The sequence below is a fragment of the Microcaecilia unicolor genome, chromosome 7 (assembly GCF_901765095.1).
Source record: "Microcaecilia unicolor chromosome 7, aMicUni1.1, whole genome shotgun sequence".
NCBI lineage: Eukaryota > Metazoa > Chordata > Amphibia > Gymnophiona > Siphonopidae > Microcaecilia > Microcaecilia unicolor.
This window is the reverse complement of record NC_044037.1, coordinates 303241763-303256513: the sequence shown is the minus strand read 5'-3', so window position 1 is coordinate 303256513 and position 14751 is coordinate 303241763. Positions and strand designations below refer to the sequence as shown.

The following is a 14751-nucleotide window of genomic DNA, read 5'->3' as shown; positions in this document are numbered from 1 at the left end:
CCACTTTGAACTTCTTTCTCTTATTTATAAATTCCTTCCCGCTTTATATAGTCCAGTCATTATAGTGACTGTCCTTGGCTAAAGGTCAGACCACTGGAGTTCTCTACAAAACCCAGAAATTAGAAGCCCTAGATCCAGCCACTAGATGTCATTATTCCGTGGTGGCTGGGTCTTAATCCCCCTCCACCCCCCCCCCCCCTACCAGTGCAGTAAATCTTGCCCCTGCAGTAGCCCAAACCACCCTGCCCGGCCTAGGGACTGGACGATTCAAACTCAGGATCTCCTCACAGAAAGTCCATTCTACATACAGAATAAAGGACTGACCCAGGGCCGCTGAGAGACTGGGCCCTGCCACCTTCGCCGCCACCACTCCCACCTCCACCCCCCCCCCCCCGCCACCGCTCCCCCCGAGATCGCTGCAGCCACTGCTCCCCCTTCCACCCCCCCCCCTGAGGTCGCCGCCACTCCCCCTCCCTCTGTCCGCCACCAGGCCGGGCCCCCTGCATTGAAATTGCAGTCTCATCACCATGAAAGCAGCGCTGCAGGAAGCAGAACACCTCCCTTCGGCCCTCCTTCCCTCCTTGTGTCCCGCCCTCATGGAAGTTACGTCAGACGAAGGCGGGACACAGGGAGGGAAGGAAGGCCGAAGGGAGGCGTTCTGCTGCCTGCAGCGCTGCTTTCACGGAGGTGAGACTGCGATTTCAATGCAGGGGGCAGACGGTCGACAACGGAGGGCAGGTGGGACTGAGGCGCCAGGCCCCCCTTGGAGGCCCGGGCCTGGGGAATTTTGTCCCCCCTGCCCCCCCTCTCGGCAGCTATGGACTGACCTTCTCCATGCAAGATGGCAGCTGCCAAGTGTCAGGCATGCATCTGATCTAGGAGACTGAATGCCTTCTGCCAGGTGGAACTACACAATACTTACATGATGCCCTGCTTGAAGTAACCCCTGAAGACCTCGCTCTCGTGGCCTTGGGCTTCCCGGTGCTGCACAGCCACCCCTCCCAGGTGTTCATCCATCTGCATGGTATAGATGGCTGCAGCCCCCTGCTCATCTTGTGTTGACTGTGCCCCAATCCAGTAGTGGATGTCATAGGTGAATCCGTTTGAGGTTTTGTGTGTCTGAAATTGAACAATAAAGAAAACTACTGAATCATGAATTCCCTGCACTAGTAGCATGAAGGGAACAGAAGGATCTTATCTTCCCTCCACCTTCCAGCACCTCTAAATCTGATGCAGTTGAGACACTGCCTTTATCAGAAGGGTCTCTCTTATCTCAGCGCCGTCTGTCTCCCCTAGTTCAGTTTTATACATTGAATGGTGCTGTTTCCTGGATGAATATTTCGTGCTTAGTTTGTCCTTTGTAAAAGGGCAGCTGTATTGTGTTCTGTTTTTATAACTTACTAGTAAAAAAGGCTCGTTTCAGACACAAATGAAATGGGCGCTAGCAAGGTTTTTCTCGGAGTGTGTTTGTTTGAGAGAGTGTGTGTGATAGTCACTGTGTGAGGGAGAGTGAATGTGCGAGTGTGTGTGTGAGAGAGAGTGAGACTGGGTGCAAGTGTGTCTGTGAGAGAGAGAGAGTGTGTGTGTGAGAATGAGAGTGTGCCCCAGGGCCCCCCTCTCTCTCCCTCCCTCCCTCCCAGTTCCAGGGTCGTGTTCCCCCCTCCCTCCCAGTTCCAGGGTCCCCCCTCCCAGTTCCAGGGTCGTCGTCCCCCCCTCCCTCTGTTTGAGTGCCATGGTCATCCCCTCCCTCCCTCTGATTTCAGGGGCTCCTCCTTCCGAGTTTCAGGGTCTCCCTCCTCCTTCATTCGAGTTTCAGGGTCTTCCCCCTCTGAGTTTCAGGGTCGCTCTCCCCCCTCCCTCCTAGTTTCAGGGTCCCCCTCCCCCACTCCCAGTTTCAGGGTTCCCTCCCTCCAAGTTTCAGGGTTCCCTCTGTCCTAGAGGGAGACGTGTGGGCGCCGAGCCGGGGACCCTGGGCTGCACCCTGTGATATGGGAGTGCGGGGCAGTAGCAGCGGCGACTGCCATTAGCGCGTGAAGGGCTCGAGGCAGCACAGGAGAGAGCGGCTCGTGAGCCAGGGAGTCTGTTCCATCCTGCTCAGTGTTTGCTGCACTGCCTGCATCCTGCAGCAGCCCGGTGAGCTCCCCGCGCGCGCTGGAACCTGCTTATTGTGCATGTGCTCATGAGGGTTTGGAGGCAGCCCTGCTGTTCAGGTGGTCGGCGGGAGGTCAAGCAAGCAAAGCTCTTTTAATCTGCTTTTCTGGGGGGGGGGGGGGGGGTTGTCCTTTCTTTTTCTTAGCTTTTATTTTCCATGAACGTTCGATGAAGCTGCCTGGGCCCGCACTGCTGTTGCTTGGGCTCTCTGGATGACATCATCCGAGGCTTCAGTCCCAGGCACAGCCAATCAGAATGGAAGCACAGGCCCAGGCAGCTTCATGGAACATTCATGATGCAAATTATTATATAGGATGTAGTAACCCAAGATTCATCAAAGGCTATTCTTTTAGCAACTGTTAAACAAACGCAGGACACATCGCATGCGTCACTTAACTTTCTTTGGAGCTTTAACCACTGCTGTAGAGTCGGGGTGCAATGCTGCAACCCAGCCTGGTTTTCAGGAGTTCCACAATGAATAAGCATGAGATCTATTTGCATTCACTGCTTCCATTGCATGCAAATAGACCTCATACATATTCATTGTGGAACTCCTAAGAACTAGGCTGGGCCTTGAGGACTGGATTAGAATGTGGCTTTCAGTATAGCCAGTGACATCACAAAGGCACTCTTAACAATGGCCAATGACATCACAAAGGCACTCTCGACAGTGGTCAGGCTTCAATCACACACTGTTTCTTCACACCCTGTCTCTGCCATCACGTTGTTTATTTATGATCTTTATAAATAAATTTTGATTTAGAGTGATGTTAAGTGGCAGACTCAGGTTGTTCTACTTAGTAACAGTCAGTGCCTTTGTGATGTCGCTGACCACTGTCAAGAGTGCCTTTATGATGTCATTAGTTAGTGTTATAATTGATCCATATTTCAGTTACTTGTTATTGTTTGCTATTTGCACTATTTTGTTCCACTGTTCGATATGTTTTAAGAGAATAAACATAATTGTTTGTTTGCCCTGCCTGTCTGGACTGATAAAGAATCCTGGTGGTTTGTGTGTTGGGTCTGTGAGTGCTTTCTGGGAACTGAGGGACCACTAGGAGTGTGGCTCCAGTAACCTAGAAATCACTGTGGATAATTTGGGAGTGGGAGACTCGCCCAGAGGCAGTTGTGACCCAGTTGGTGGGAGGAGGGTGCTAATGTAGAGCACAAACGGCAGGTACAGGCGGATCTGAGCTGTGCTGGGGATAGACCCTTTAAGTGGCCGAAGGATAACCCCAGGAGGGTGGCTAGGCACTTTGTGACACAGGGTTGACCAAGGGGTGAAATAATTTCCATAAGTGACACCTGGAAGGCAGGAAATGCCCAGTGATAGCACCAGCTTGGCATCCCATCATTTGATTTCTGGCTCCAGCTCCCATTCCTGCAGCCAGCTGGTGCTGGAGTTGCAGTGATTAAGTGATTACCCACACCAGACAGGAGGAAGGCCTCAGATCTGCTGTTAAGAACCAAATCTGCCAGCTGCAAGGGGAGTCATCAAGGGCAGCAGCAGTGCCAGCAAGGAAGAAGTGACTACAGAGTGCTGCTTCTGCAGAGACTGCCTTGATCACCCCCAGCCCGACTAATGGATCTGTCATAGTCTTTGCTGGGACCTCACTGTGACACATGCAGGATTCATGTCCCCTTGGATTCATCGTATGAAGCAGCCCTATGATCATCCCTTATAACCTGAGCTTGCCTGAGTAGACAGAGCCTGAGCCATCAAGCCGGGTGTCTTACCTGGCAGGGCAAAATAGTAACCCTTAGCACGAAAGAGAGGGCACCAGAAGCCTGTCTACACAGTGGAGCTTCTGATGGTGGCCACTGTCCTGCCACGGTGAGCTCCCTACCAGTGCTTTGCTCACCACGTCTTGAGAGTGCCATGTGCAAAGGATGTCAAGGGTGCAGGAGGTGATTTCTCTACGCTTGGTGAAGTAATCTGAGCCATACCATTAAGAGCACGTAGCAGTCTCCCTCGAAGAAGTTACCGTAGGACTTCTGAGGCACAGGAACCATTTCCATGCTCTGAAAAACACCAACAACATAATTCCTTTCACTTCCGGGGTTTATTTTTTTTTTTTATTTTACATTTGCAAAAGGTAATAAACTCTTTTAAATTATAACCTGTGGGCTCTTGCCAGGGTGGACTGTTTGAAAACATTTATGGCTCTTAAAGGTTTTAAATTTAACCCAATTTCTTTTCTCTCTGTCACAAACAAAGAGCTTATAGGGTGTCATTTATTCTAGAAGGAGCCACCTTGATTTAGCTGGCAAGTGCTTATGAACCTCTGCATATTTATGAGCCGTTTCGGGCTCTGCGGTATTGTCTATGTGCAGGATCAGTGACGCATACTCTGCAGGTGGACATTTAAGCAGGGTATGGGCGGGGTGCAGCTTTCCATACATGGACTGTAATATAATTTATGCATGAACTTTCACAATCGAGGCACAAGCATTTACACCAGTACTACAGCTGGTGTAGGGTTACCAGATCGTTCCAGGTCATGGAGGAGAGATTGATCCAGTCTGGGTTTTACTTCCATTGCTTTCAATGAAAGTAAAACCTGGACTGGATCAATCTGCCCTCTGTGACCTGGAGCCAACTGGTTACCTTAACGGTTACACCTAAGATATAGGCACGAATTTGACCTCTTACAATAGTATTCTATAAAGAAAAGAGAGCTCCAGATAGGCATGGCATTGGTTTCTAAAAACAGGTGTCATTTAGAATTGCCTAAACATGCCCTTTGCTTCCATAGAACACACCCACAAAGGGCTAGATTCTATATATCGCGCCTTTTCCACAGGCATCAGCAGCTGTTTGGCCAATCTCTTCATTCCTACTTGTTCAAACTGTCCTACTCGATCCCGATATGTTAACCAATTAACCCTTCCTCCTCCCATTGTCTTGACAGAATAAGAAGTTCTGCCATCTCCTACTTTGGCCCCTTGGACCGGAACCCACTCCCACATTCTCTATGAAATGAAATAAATTGTGGATGTGTGAAAACCTCTTTCAAGGCTTATTTTCACTAACGTTTGGGGATATTTGAGACTCCTCTTGACATTGGGAGTCCAGAGACTACCAGATCTCTGCCTTCTTTACCTCTTTTCTAGGAGTCGCCTAGTGGTTACTGCAGTGATCCTGGGGAACTGGGTTCAGTTCACATTGCAACTCCTTGTGACTCTGGGCAAGTTGCCCCAGGTACAAATAAGTACCTGTATGTACTATGTAAACCACCTTGAATGTAGTTGCAAAAAAACCACAGACTTGATAAAAGGAAAATGTATTTTATTAGAATAATACCCGACTGAATAAAAAAATAATCCATATCTTGATTGCGCTTGAGAGGTCGACTATGGCAGCTATCAAATAGCAGAAGTTTGTTCTTATCTGTCGGTTTACGATAGAGTGTGGTCATAACCTTACCCTGTTTAAATTGAATCTTTATATCCAGAAAACAGGATGCTGGGCTTGATGGACCTTTGGTCCTTCCTAGTATGGCAATACTTATGTACTGAATCTTTACATTTGTATCCCACATTTCCCCACCTATTTGCAGGCTCAATGTGTTTTTATTATAGAGTGTTTGCGATATTTTCTTTGAGGTGTTTATTTTATTATACCTCTAATAAGGTATGTATGCTTTTTATTCAAGAGCATGATTATATGGGTATGTCCACAATACAGCTATATAGAGGACTGAATGTCACACCATCTTTTGCACTGATTTGGATACTCGGAACTCTGCCTCTCCTTATATATGATTTTATTTTCTATTTTTTATTTTTTTACCTCCTGTCTGATAATTTTTGTTATATTGTTTCAATTGTTATGATCAAGATATGGATTGTTTTTTTATTCAGTTGTTTTATTCAATTTTTTTATTCAATTATTTGATCTAATAGATGGTTTTATTTTGTTGTGATGTACATTTAAACGTTCTAAATGTTTAATATGTTTTTTATGAAACAGTTCTATATATATTTATGTTCTTATTTCATAGTTCTACCCCTGGCGCAGCCTGAGGGCGAAACGTGGCCACGTCGGGTATTGTTCTAATAAAATACTTTTTCCTTTTATCAAGCCTGCTTTCTTGTTGATCCTAAACCAGTTACTTTCTGACCCAAGAAGTCGAAGAACCTTGAGCACATGAATTCTTGAATAATCTGTCGCCATTCCTTACCTCTATTCTCCATATCTGCATCCCTGGAGTGGTTTTATTGAGAACCGTGGTGACTTTGGAGCTCAGTTCTGTCATGTTGAACAGATCTTAGGGCTGTGATCTGGAAACAGGGCAAAAGAGAATCGATGATAATGTTAGAGGAACGCTAAAGGCCACAGCACATGCGTAAGAAGTTATGTTCTTTAGATGGATTCTGGACCAAAGACGCTAGAAGAACCTCAAAGCGGGAAAAAGGAGTATTGGGCAGTCTGGGAACCTTATATTCAACAGCTTAATAGCAGGGCCCGCAGTTTGCTACTTAACACCATACAAATGTATAACCAATAATATAGTAGAATGTGCATTGGAATAGCAGGAACAGAGGGGGAGGGGCTAGAGGAGGGGGGGAAATGGGGTCGAGGGTAGGGTGTGTAAGATGAATGAACTGTTTTAGTTGTTCTTTGTCAGAAGGGAACCCTAATAGATGTAACATCTCTGTAAGCTCTCTTGAGCAGGGACTGTCCTTCCCCATGTTTAAACTTGTACAGTGCTGCGTAACCCTGGCAGCGCTATAGAAATGCTAAGTAGTAGTAGTAGTAATTTGTGCAGGCTGTATGCCAGCTGGCATCAGCACTTACACTTAAATCATACAGGAAGGGAAGGTGAGGGGGGGGTGGTTGTTGGGGGATAAAAGAGAAAATGACATGACGTTATATAAAAGGATTGATAGTACTTTGTTGTATTTGCAATGTTATTGGTTAAAACTATAAGATTGTACATTTTCATTATCGCATCAATAAACAGATTTAAACATAGATGGATTCTGGATGCAAACAGTAGATGCAGCAGGTGGTCGGGAAAACAAACACAGATTCCAGTGAGATATAAAGCAGTTAAGTTCAGCTTTTATTCGTCAAAACAGAATAATGTCATTGGAGCACAAAAAAAATCTACAAAATCAAAGTCATACAAATTTCATACAGCATTAAAAATAATAAAACAACTATAAAAATGAAAACATATGACATCAATGTATAAAGCACAAGTGAGATTTAAAAACACAAGAATGACTTTTAATTTCCAAACACATTACAAAATATATACAAAGGAATCACTTCTAACTCCAAACATACGAAAAATATTCATAAAACTTACTTCTGATCTCCAAATAGGTATATAAAAAAAAAATATTCACAGGAATCACTTCTGCTTTCCGAAGGTATGTGCAAAAAGCAGTTAGCTTTTAGAAATTTAAGTAATTTGACTCACTCCTCAGAGTAATGGGAAGAGCATTGAATGACAGGAGAAAGAGAACCACTAATGAAACCGGAGGAACGCAAAGCGCAGTGGGACCAGCCATGCTGCCGACAGAGCAAAATCTTAGTCTAAGAGCTAGAACGCCTCTCAACAAAACAATAAACCAACTCCATATCTGACAAAAGAATAAGCCAGTGTAGCCTGGCTAAAGATACAAGAGTCGAAAAAGATGCTTTGATGGTTACACTAGATCCTGTGAGCTGACTGATTGAGAGACAGGCAAAAATGAAGGTAAGCATACAGATATAGAAAGAGAGAAAGAGAGATTGAGCACAGCAGGCATGCAAAGACTGCCAAGAAAGATGTCAGATTATGATTAACTCAATGATTTGTTACATTCAGTAGGTTTTCACCGAGCCTCTTCTGCTTTCTTTTACCTGGATGTGTTCACCTTATGCACACTGAAGAGCAGCTGTTCCAGTCCTAGGGGACCCCCCCCCCCCCAACACACCCACAGAGCTATCAGCATCCCACAGCTTGTACTAGAACAATAACTGCAGCTGGAGCACTGGGGTAAGGTGTTTGCAGAGGGAAGGAGCTTAGATGCTTCTTCAGTACCAGGATTATCACTGCTCAGCTCTTTACAAACAGATATAATAGTGCAATGTCCCATCTGGCCCTCCCCACCCAGCTCCACCCAGCAGAGCAGTACAGGTTAAACCCTTGCTGAGCTAAACATTAAACGCACAAAAGACAGAATATGTTCACCGATGCCTTTATCAGCGTGTAAGGAATCCAGTTAATGCGAATCAGAGGGGTGTCTGCTGTTAGGGCCCTGCTGAAACACCTTTCCCACAAATTTCTGAATAAATCGGTGGGGTAACTGTGTTAGTTCACCTTTTCAGGTAATAAGCAGAAATAAAGCAAAACAACAACAAAATATGATGATGAAATCATATCTTTTAAATTGGATTAACTTCATACATTTTTTGACCAGCTATGGAAGGCAAATGCCTTCTCTTTTTCTGACCCGAAGAAGGTCATTGTCTTCAAAAAATGTAAAGCGAGTCCAATAAAAAAGACATTTTTACCCCCTGTGCTCTCTGCTTTTTGCTGGAGCCCCTCTCAGTAATTTCTGATCCTGTACCTGGAAAATTCCAAGTCCAACTGATAAAAACTGGATGCAGGAAAATGAATTTTCAAGGCTAGTTGAAATAGGGGGATTCATCAAGCAGTAACATGGTCTTCACTCGGGCATTAGGGCCTTAACACACATTGAAGGCGTTAAAGTTTGCTAAATGCAAAGAAGCCCAAAGGGCCCCTATGTTACTCCAGTGAAAGATAAGTATTTGCCACACTGGGACAGACCAAAGGTCCATCAGGCCCAGCGTCCTGTTTCCAACAGTGGCTAATCTAGGTCACAAATACCTGGCAAGATCCCGAAAAAGTTCAATACATTTTATGCTGCTTATCCCAGAAATAAGCAGTGGATTTTCCCCAAGTCCAATTTAATAATGGTCTATGGACTTTTCCTTTAGGAAGCCGTCCAGACCTTTTTTAAACCCTGCTAAGCTAACCACCTTTACCACATTCTCTGGCAACAAATGTGAATGTCAAAGACGGAACAGACCTGTGTTACCTGCACTGTCCACTCTCACACCTGATGTCCCCAAGCCCAGATTTCAGGCAGTGCATGCAAATCTACCTTATGCACATTCATTGCGAATATCCTGAAAAGCCAATGGGACTAGGTGTGCCTTAAGAACTGGGTTGAGAATGATTGCTCTCTGAAATGATAAACCTGTCTCTGTGTTACCTACCATGTACAAATAAACTGTCCCTTCCCACATCTGATGTCACCAGCCCCAGATTAATGTCACCCTATAGACTGATACCCCTGCCCCTGTGTTACCTGCACTGTCCCCTCTCACAACTGATGTTCTGATTCCCAGCTTAATGGCAATATATTGAAATCTGAATAAGAGAAATGCCTTCTACCCTTTACATGCTTGAAATGAGACACCACAAACAGCTCCACCTGTAAATAGTAACATTTTTACATATGGCAATAGCAGTTTTGCAAAGTTGTTCTTTAGAGACGGAGATCCAACCAGGCAGAGATTTCAAGGGACAAACCACATATAAAAATGGGGAAAATATTTACTTTCTGGAAGGTGTTGATACTATCAACTGCAAGACAGCTTCTCAGCTAATATGCGTCAACAGTCTCAGCTATCAGTTATTTACTTTTCGAGAGACTTCCACAATCACATGAGTCAAAGGCACAAGAGCTCAGCTTTGTATATTCAGAGCACTCAAAAAGTTCATAATCCACAAAACCCTCCTATAGATATCTCTAAACATTGTACGCTTATCTGGAAAATTGCTTTACTGTACTCAAATATTCACGGTCAGAGGCTCCCTACATGATCCAAGTTTCACATTCCACATCTTCAATGAATCCATTGAAATAACATTTTCAAAAAGGAAGGGGAAATCTCTCAAGCACTAATTCAAACTCTTCAGTCACCTCAGAGCACAAATCAAAATATTTCTAATATTTCAGAGTCAAGTTGACAAGTGAATAAACATTACCTAAGACCATTGATCTATGTTAGCTGTGTGAGCTAGTTCATATGGAGGCGTATTTTCAAAGCACTTAGATTTACAAAGTTCAAAAGCAACCTGCTTTGAAAATGGAACTTTGTAAGTCTAAGGGGTCCTTTTACTAAGGTGTGCTGAAAAATGGCTTGTGGTAGTGTAGATGCTGTGAGCACCGATCCATTTTTCAGCGCGCCCGTATAAAAGGCCTTTTTTTTTTTTTTTTACATTTTTGCTGAAAACGGACGTGCGGCAAAATGAAAATTGTTGCACGCCCATTTTGGGTCTGCGACCTTACCGTCAGCCATTGACCTAGCGGTAAAGTCTCACGTGGTAACCAGACGTAATGACCTATGCGCATCAAATGCCACTTGGCGTGGATTCGATACGCGCATCTAAAAATAAAAATTATTTTTCAGCTGCATATATCAGGTGCGCGCCAAAAATGAAATTACCGCAAGAGCCATGTTTGGCACGCGTTGGGCACGCATAGACGCTTATGCAGCTTAGTAAAAGGGCCCCTGAGTGTTTTGAAAATAAGCTCCGTGAGTAACATAGTAGATGATGGCAGATACCTGTACAGTCCATCCAGTCTGCCCAACAAGATAAACTCATGCATAAGGTGTGATGTGCTGCTTAATATGTATACCTGATCTTAATTTTCCTTGCCGTTTTCAGAGCATAGACTGCAGAAGCCAGCCCGGCACTGTCCTTTTTCTAAAACTTCTGACGTTGTCTTCAAAGCCCCTGAAAAGCCTCACTCCAGGCCATCCAAAGTTGTTCAGCCAAGATCAGAGCACAGACCAGCACTGGCATTGTTCACAACTAAACATCTCTGGATCCACTGCTTCTAAACAGGATTCCTTTGTGTTTATCCCACACACATTTTAATTCTGTTACTGTTTTCATCTCCAGCACCTCCTGCGGGAGGGCATTCCAAGCATTCACCACTCTCTCCGTGAAAAAATACTTCCTGACTTTATTCCTGAGTCTGCCCCTCTTCAACCTCAATTCATGTCCTCTGTGTCAGGATTGCAGGAGGTCAAAATTATTGCTGGACATACTTATATTAATAGCTGACACTCTGGTTCTACCACCTTCTCATCTCTGGAGCAGGTTTGTTTGTAAATTAATACCTTTCAAATACTTGAACACCTGTATCATATCACCCCTGTCTCTCCTTTCTTCCAGGGTACACGTGTTCAGGTCCTCAAGTCTCCTCATACATATTGTGACGCAAACTCCATACCATTTTGGTCACTTTTCTCTGAACCGTTTCAAATCTTTTACGTCCTTAGCAAGATACGGCCTCCAAAACTGAACCCAGCACTCCAAGTGGGGCCTCTCTAACAACTTATACAGGGGCGTTAACACCTTCTTTTTTTTCTGCTGGTTATGCCCCTCTCTACGCAGCCTAGCATCCTTCTGGCCATGGCTGTCGCCTTGTTTCTTCACCTTGAGATCCTCAAACCCCATCACCCCAAGGTCCCTCTCCCGAGTTTGTAGTTAAGAGACTTCAAGAGGGCATGATTTAGGCATGATATAGGTTGTATTCCTGATTTTACGATGAGAATCACATATAGGAATACATTTCCCCTTTTCAAATGGAAATGGGGAATCTCATTTTAAACCTATTACTTACAGGAGAAACTTTAGATGCTAACTATAACAATTATCACCCAGTTGTGAATCTCCCAATCTTTTTTTTTTTTTTGCATTTCAGTCCTGTCTTCCACTAGCGAGACCCTCTGCCACTATGCCTCACTCCTGCCCTCCACTACCGAGGCCCTCCCCCACCCACCTGTCAGTGGACCTCACTCCTGCCCTCCACTACTAAAATGATTGAAGCTATAGTGATGATTCAATTTCAAGACTGGTTAAACCAGCATGACATACTCGATGCAAAGCAATCAGGGTTTAGAACCCTATGTCCTTGCTGCTTTGTTATCAAATGTAAGAAGTTATCTAGATAAGGGAGTCCAGGTCTTAGTGATGCAGCCTGATTTATCAGCAACATTTGACCTACTAAATCATGATGTACTCCTGGAAAGAGTGAAATAGAGTTTTTTTTATGAAAAAGATTGATTCAAGTTCACCTGGCGAGGTAAACCATCAAACTCCTGGAATATTAATCAAGGTGTTGAATATTATTATTTGGTAGCCCAGGCCTGACTTAAGGCTCAGGATCTAAAACTGACAGGAAAAGTACAGGCCTTTAACTGTAATCTGAACTCTGAAGTTCCAGTAAGCTCATGAGCTATTAGGACACACCATGCAGCAAAACAAGGAAGGAGCTAGGGTGTAAAAACCTCATAAGCAGGAAGACATGGATTACTAACTTGCAGAGTGGCATGAATGTGGCAAAAGGGTGGCAACAGGTGTTTTTGAGAAACAGATGCCTTCACAGGAAGATGACCAGGTGTCACAGAAAATGTTTTAAGGAAGATGTGGTCAAAAATGTAGAAATGAGAGGTCTTACACGAACATGACTTAGTCTTCCAGTAAGGGTTGGTCTTTTGCTAGCTTTTCCAGTAAACACTCATTATCATAGCAAATCAGTGTTAACTATGACATTAACATAGATCCAATCCGGTGTGATTACTGTCATATTACCCGTATCCTGAATGGACATATAAAAGTGAGTGTACTTCCTACTTCAAGTCAGAGAGGGGCAGCCATGGCTGCTCTCTGTCCATGAGAAACCAATGCAGTGCATCAGAATTGGCAAATTACCCAATTGCTTTCTCATGAATACCTTTGAGTGATAAAATATATCACACTAGTAAAAAAGCCCCGTTTCTGATGCAAATGAAATGGGGGCTAGCAAGGTTTTCTTCTGTGTGCATGTGGGAGTGTGTGTGTCCCTGCCCTCTGCCCTCTCTCCCCTCCCCCCTCTGAGTCCTTCACTGTTACAGAGAGAGCGATTTGATTTCGTGCTTTGCTGTGTTTTCCTTCACTGTTTGTGTTACAGAGAGAGCAGAGGGTGGGGCAGACACTCATGGGGAAACCGGATATCTCTCCCCCTTCACACTTCTGGCTGGAGGCTTCATAGAACGTTGGTGGTGCCTCTTATATAGAGAGATAAGACTAAGACCCAGAAAGCATCTTTGTGCAGCTGGGATACTATATTCCTATAACCAATTGATTGTACATGCCACTTGTATATTCTTTGGTGTCTCAGATATAGAAGTAATTTCATGTAGAAATATTCTGTAATAAACTTGAGAGCTAATTTCTCATATTCACTAGTTCTTCTTGGTTATTGTCTTCTGAACTACCTTGAGTGGGTGCACATCTCTGGTAATTAAGGAGTCTGCATAATATGAGGTAAATATATTGAAAGCAGCCTTGGGAATTTCCTGTGCTCGGGATACCTTCAGCTGGTCTGGGGTGTCTTGAGGACTGGAAATAACCCAGAATTCTATACAGTGTTTATCAGTAAAATGGGTGTGATTCTGCAATGGAGGGAAACTGATCACTTTTTTTATGCTGATGATATTGTACTGCTGCTTCCAATTTTCTCAGATTTTATAACAGCGAGATTAATAGATAATATTTTTTTTCTGGGATTTTTATTAGGATGACACAACATTTGTTACAAATAAATCCAGATAAAACAAATGCACTTTGGATAAGGTCCAGTACGGTGAATGTGTCAGCGAAAACCTTAACCCTACAGGGTGTTGAAGTATCTATTGAAACAGAAATAAAATGATTGGGTATTTGGTTGAATTCAGGTAGGACAACGGAATCTGACAAGCAACCTTTTTAAGGTTTTTTGTCATTACAGTAATTATGAAAATTGAAATACGTTTTGGATGTCTACCATTTCCAGTTTGTCATCCAATCATCGATTCTTTCACTACTCGATTATTTTAATATGTGTTTATTGGCTCTGCCAGCCAAACAATTGCAAAGGGTAAAGGTATTACAAACATTTTTCTGCAAAACTGATTTTGGGAGGAGGGAAGTTTGATCTTGCCACAATACTGTTATGTGAACTACAATGGCTTCCTGTTCATGCAAGGACGGAATTTAAAGTGCTTACTTTCGTTTTGCAGGTCTTATATGGCCTATGTCCTAGTTATATAACTCATTTGGCATTTGTACATCACACAATGCATTCCTTGAGATCGCCACACGAATCGCAGCTGGCAAGGCCATCTACTCACCATTCTTGTTTAGTGAGTACAAGAAATGAGACTCTATTTGGCAAAGCTCCTGATCTCTGGAATGACTTATTGTCGTATATAAGAAAAATATATTCTGTAGGATTTCAGTGAGCTTTAAAAACCTGGCTATTCTGAAAATATTTGTTGAGTTAAACATTGACATATTATTTTGTTATATATTTTCTATTTTGTAATGTATTGTTTTATTTTTTTTTGTCCTGTTTTATTATGATGTTTTATTTCATTTTCATTTTTTGTTGACCCACTTTGAACTTCTAGGTTAAGCAAGATATAAGCACTGGAATTAAATTAATACATTTCAGAAAAGTGCTCATTTCGCCAGGGTTTTAGGCAAAGGATTAAGGAGTAATCCTTAATCCCTAGTTGTTTATTTCCACCTCCAAAAT

The 14751-nt window shown here is 43.6% G+C and overlaps 1 protein-coding gene across 5 annotated transcripts in view; it reads right to left on the bottom strand.

Annotated features, from left to right (window-relative positions):
- VIL1 (villin 1) overlaps positions 1 to 14751 on the bottom strand; it is a 124640-nt gene that overhangs the window by 80004 nt on the left and 29885 nt on the right. For 3 of the 5 annotated variants that reach the window (XM_030209556.1, XM_030209558.1, XM_030209557.1), the window contains exons 2-4: positions 6336 to 6435; positions 4099 to 4173; positions 923 to 1119 (exon numbers count right to left, since the gene is read on the bottom strand). In XM_030209556.1, the coding sequence (XP_030065416.1) occupies positions 923 to 1119; positions 4099 to 4173; positions 6336 to 6410 (347 nt within the window). In that variant the 5' untranslated portion in view covers positions 6411 to 6435. Of the gene's footprint in view, positions 1 to 922; positions 1120 to 4098; positions 4174 to 6335; positions 6436 to 7583; positions 7608 to 8008; positions 8071 to 14751 lie in introns of those variants that run through there. The other 2 variants (XM_030209559.1, XM_030209560.1) reach the window with 2 other exon arrangements.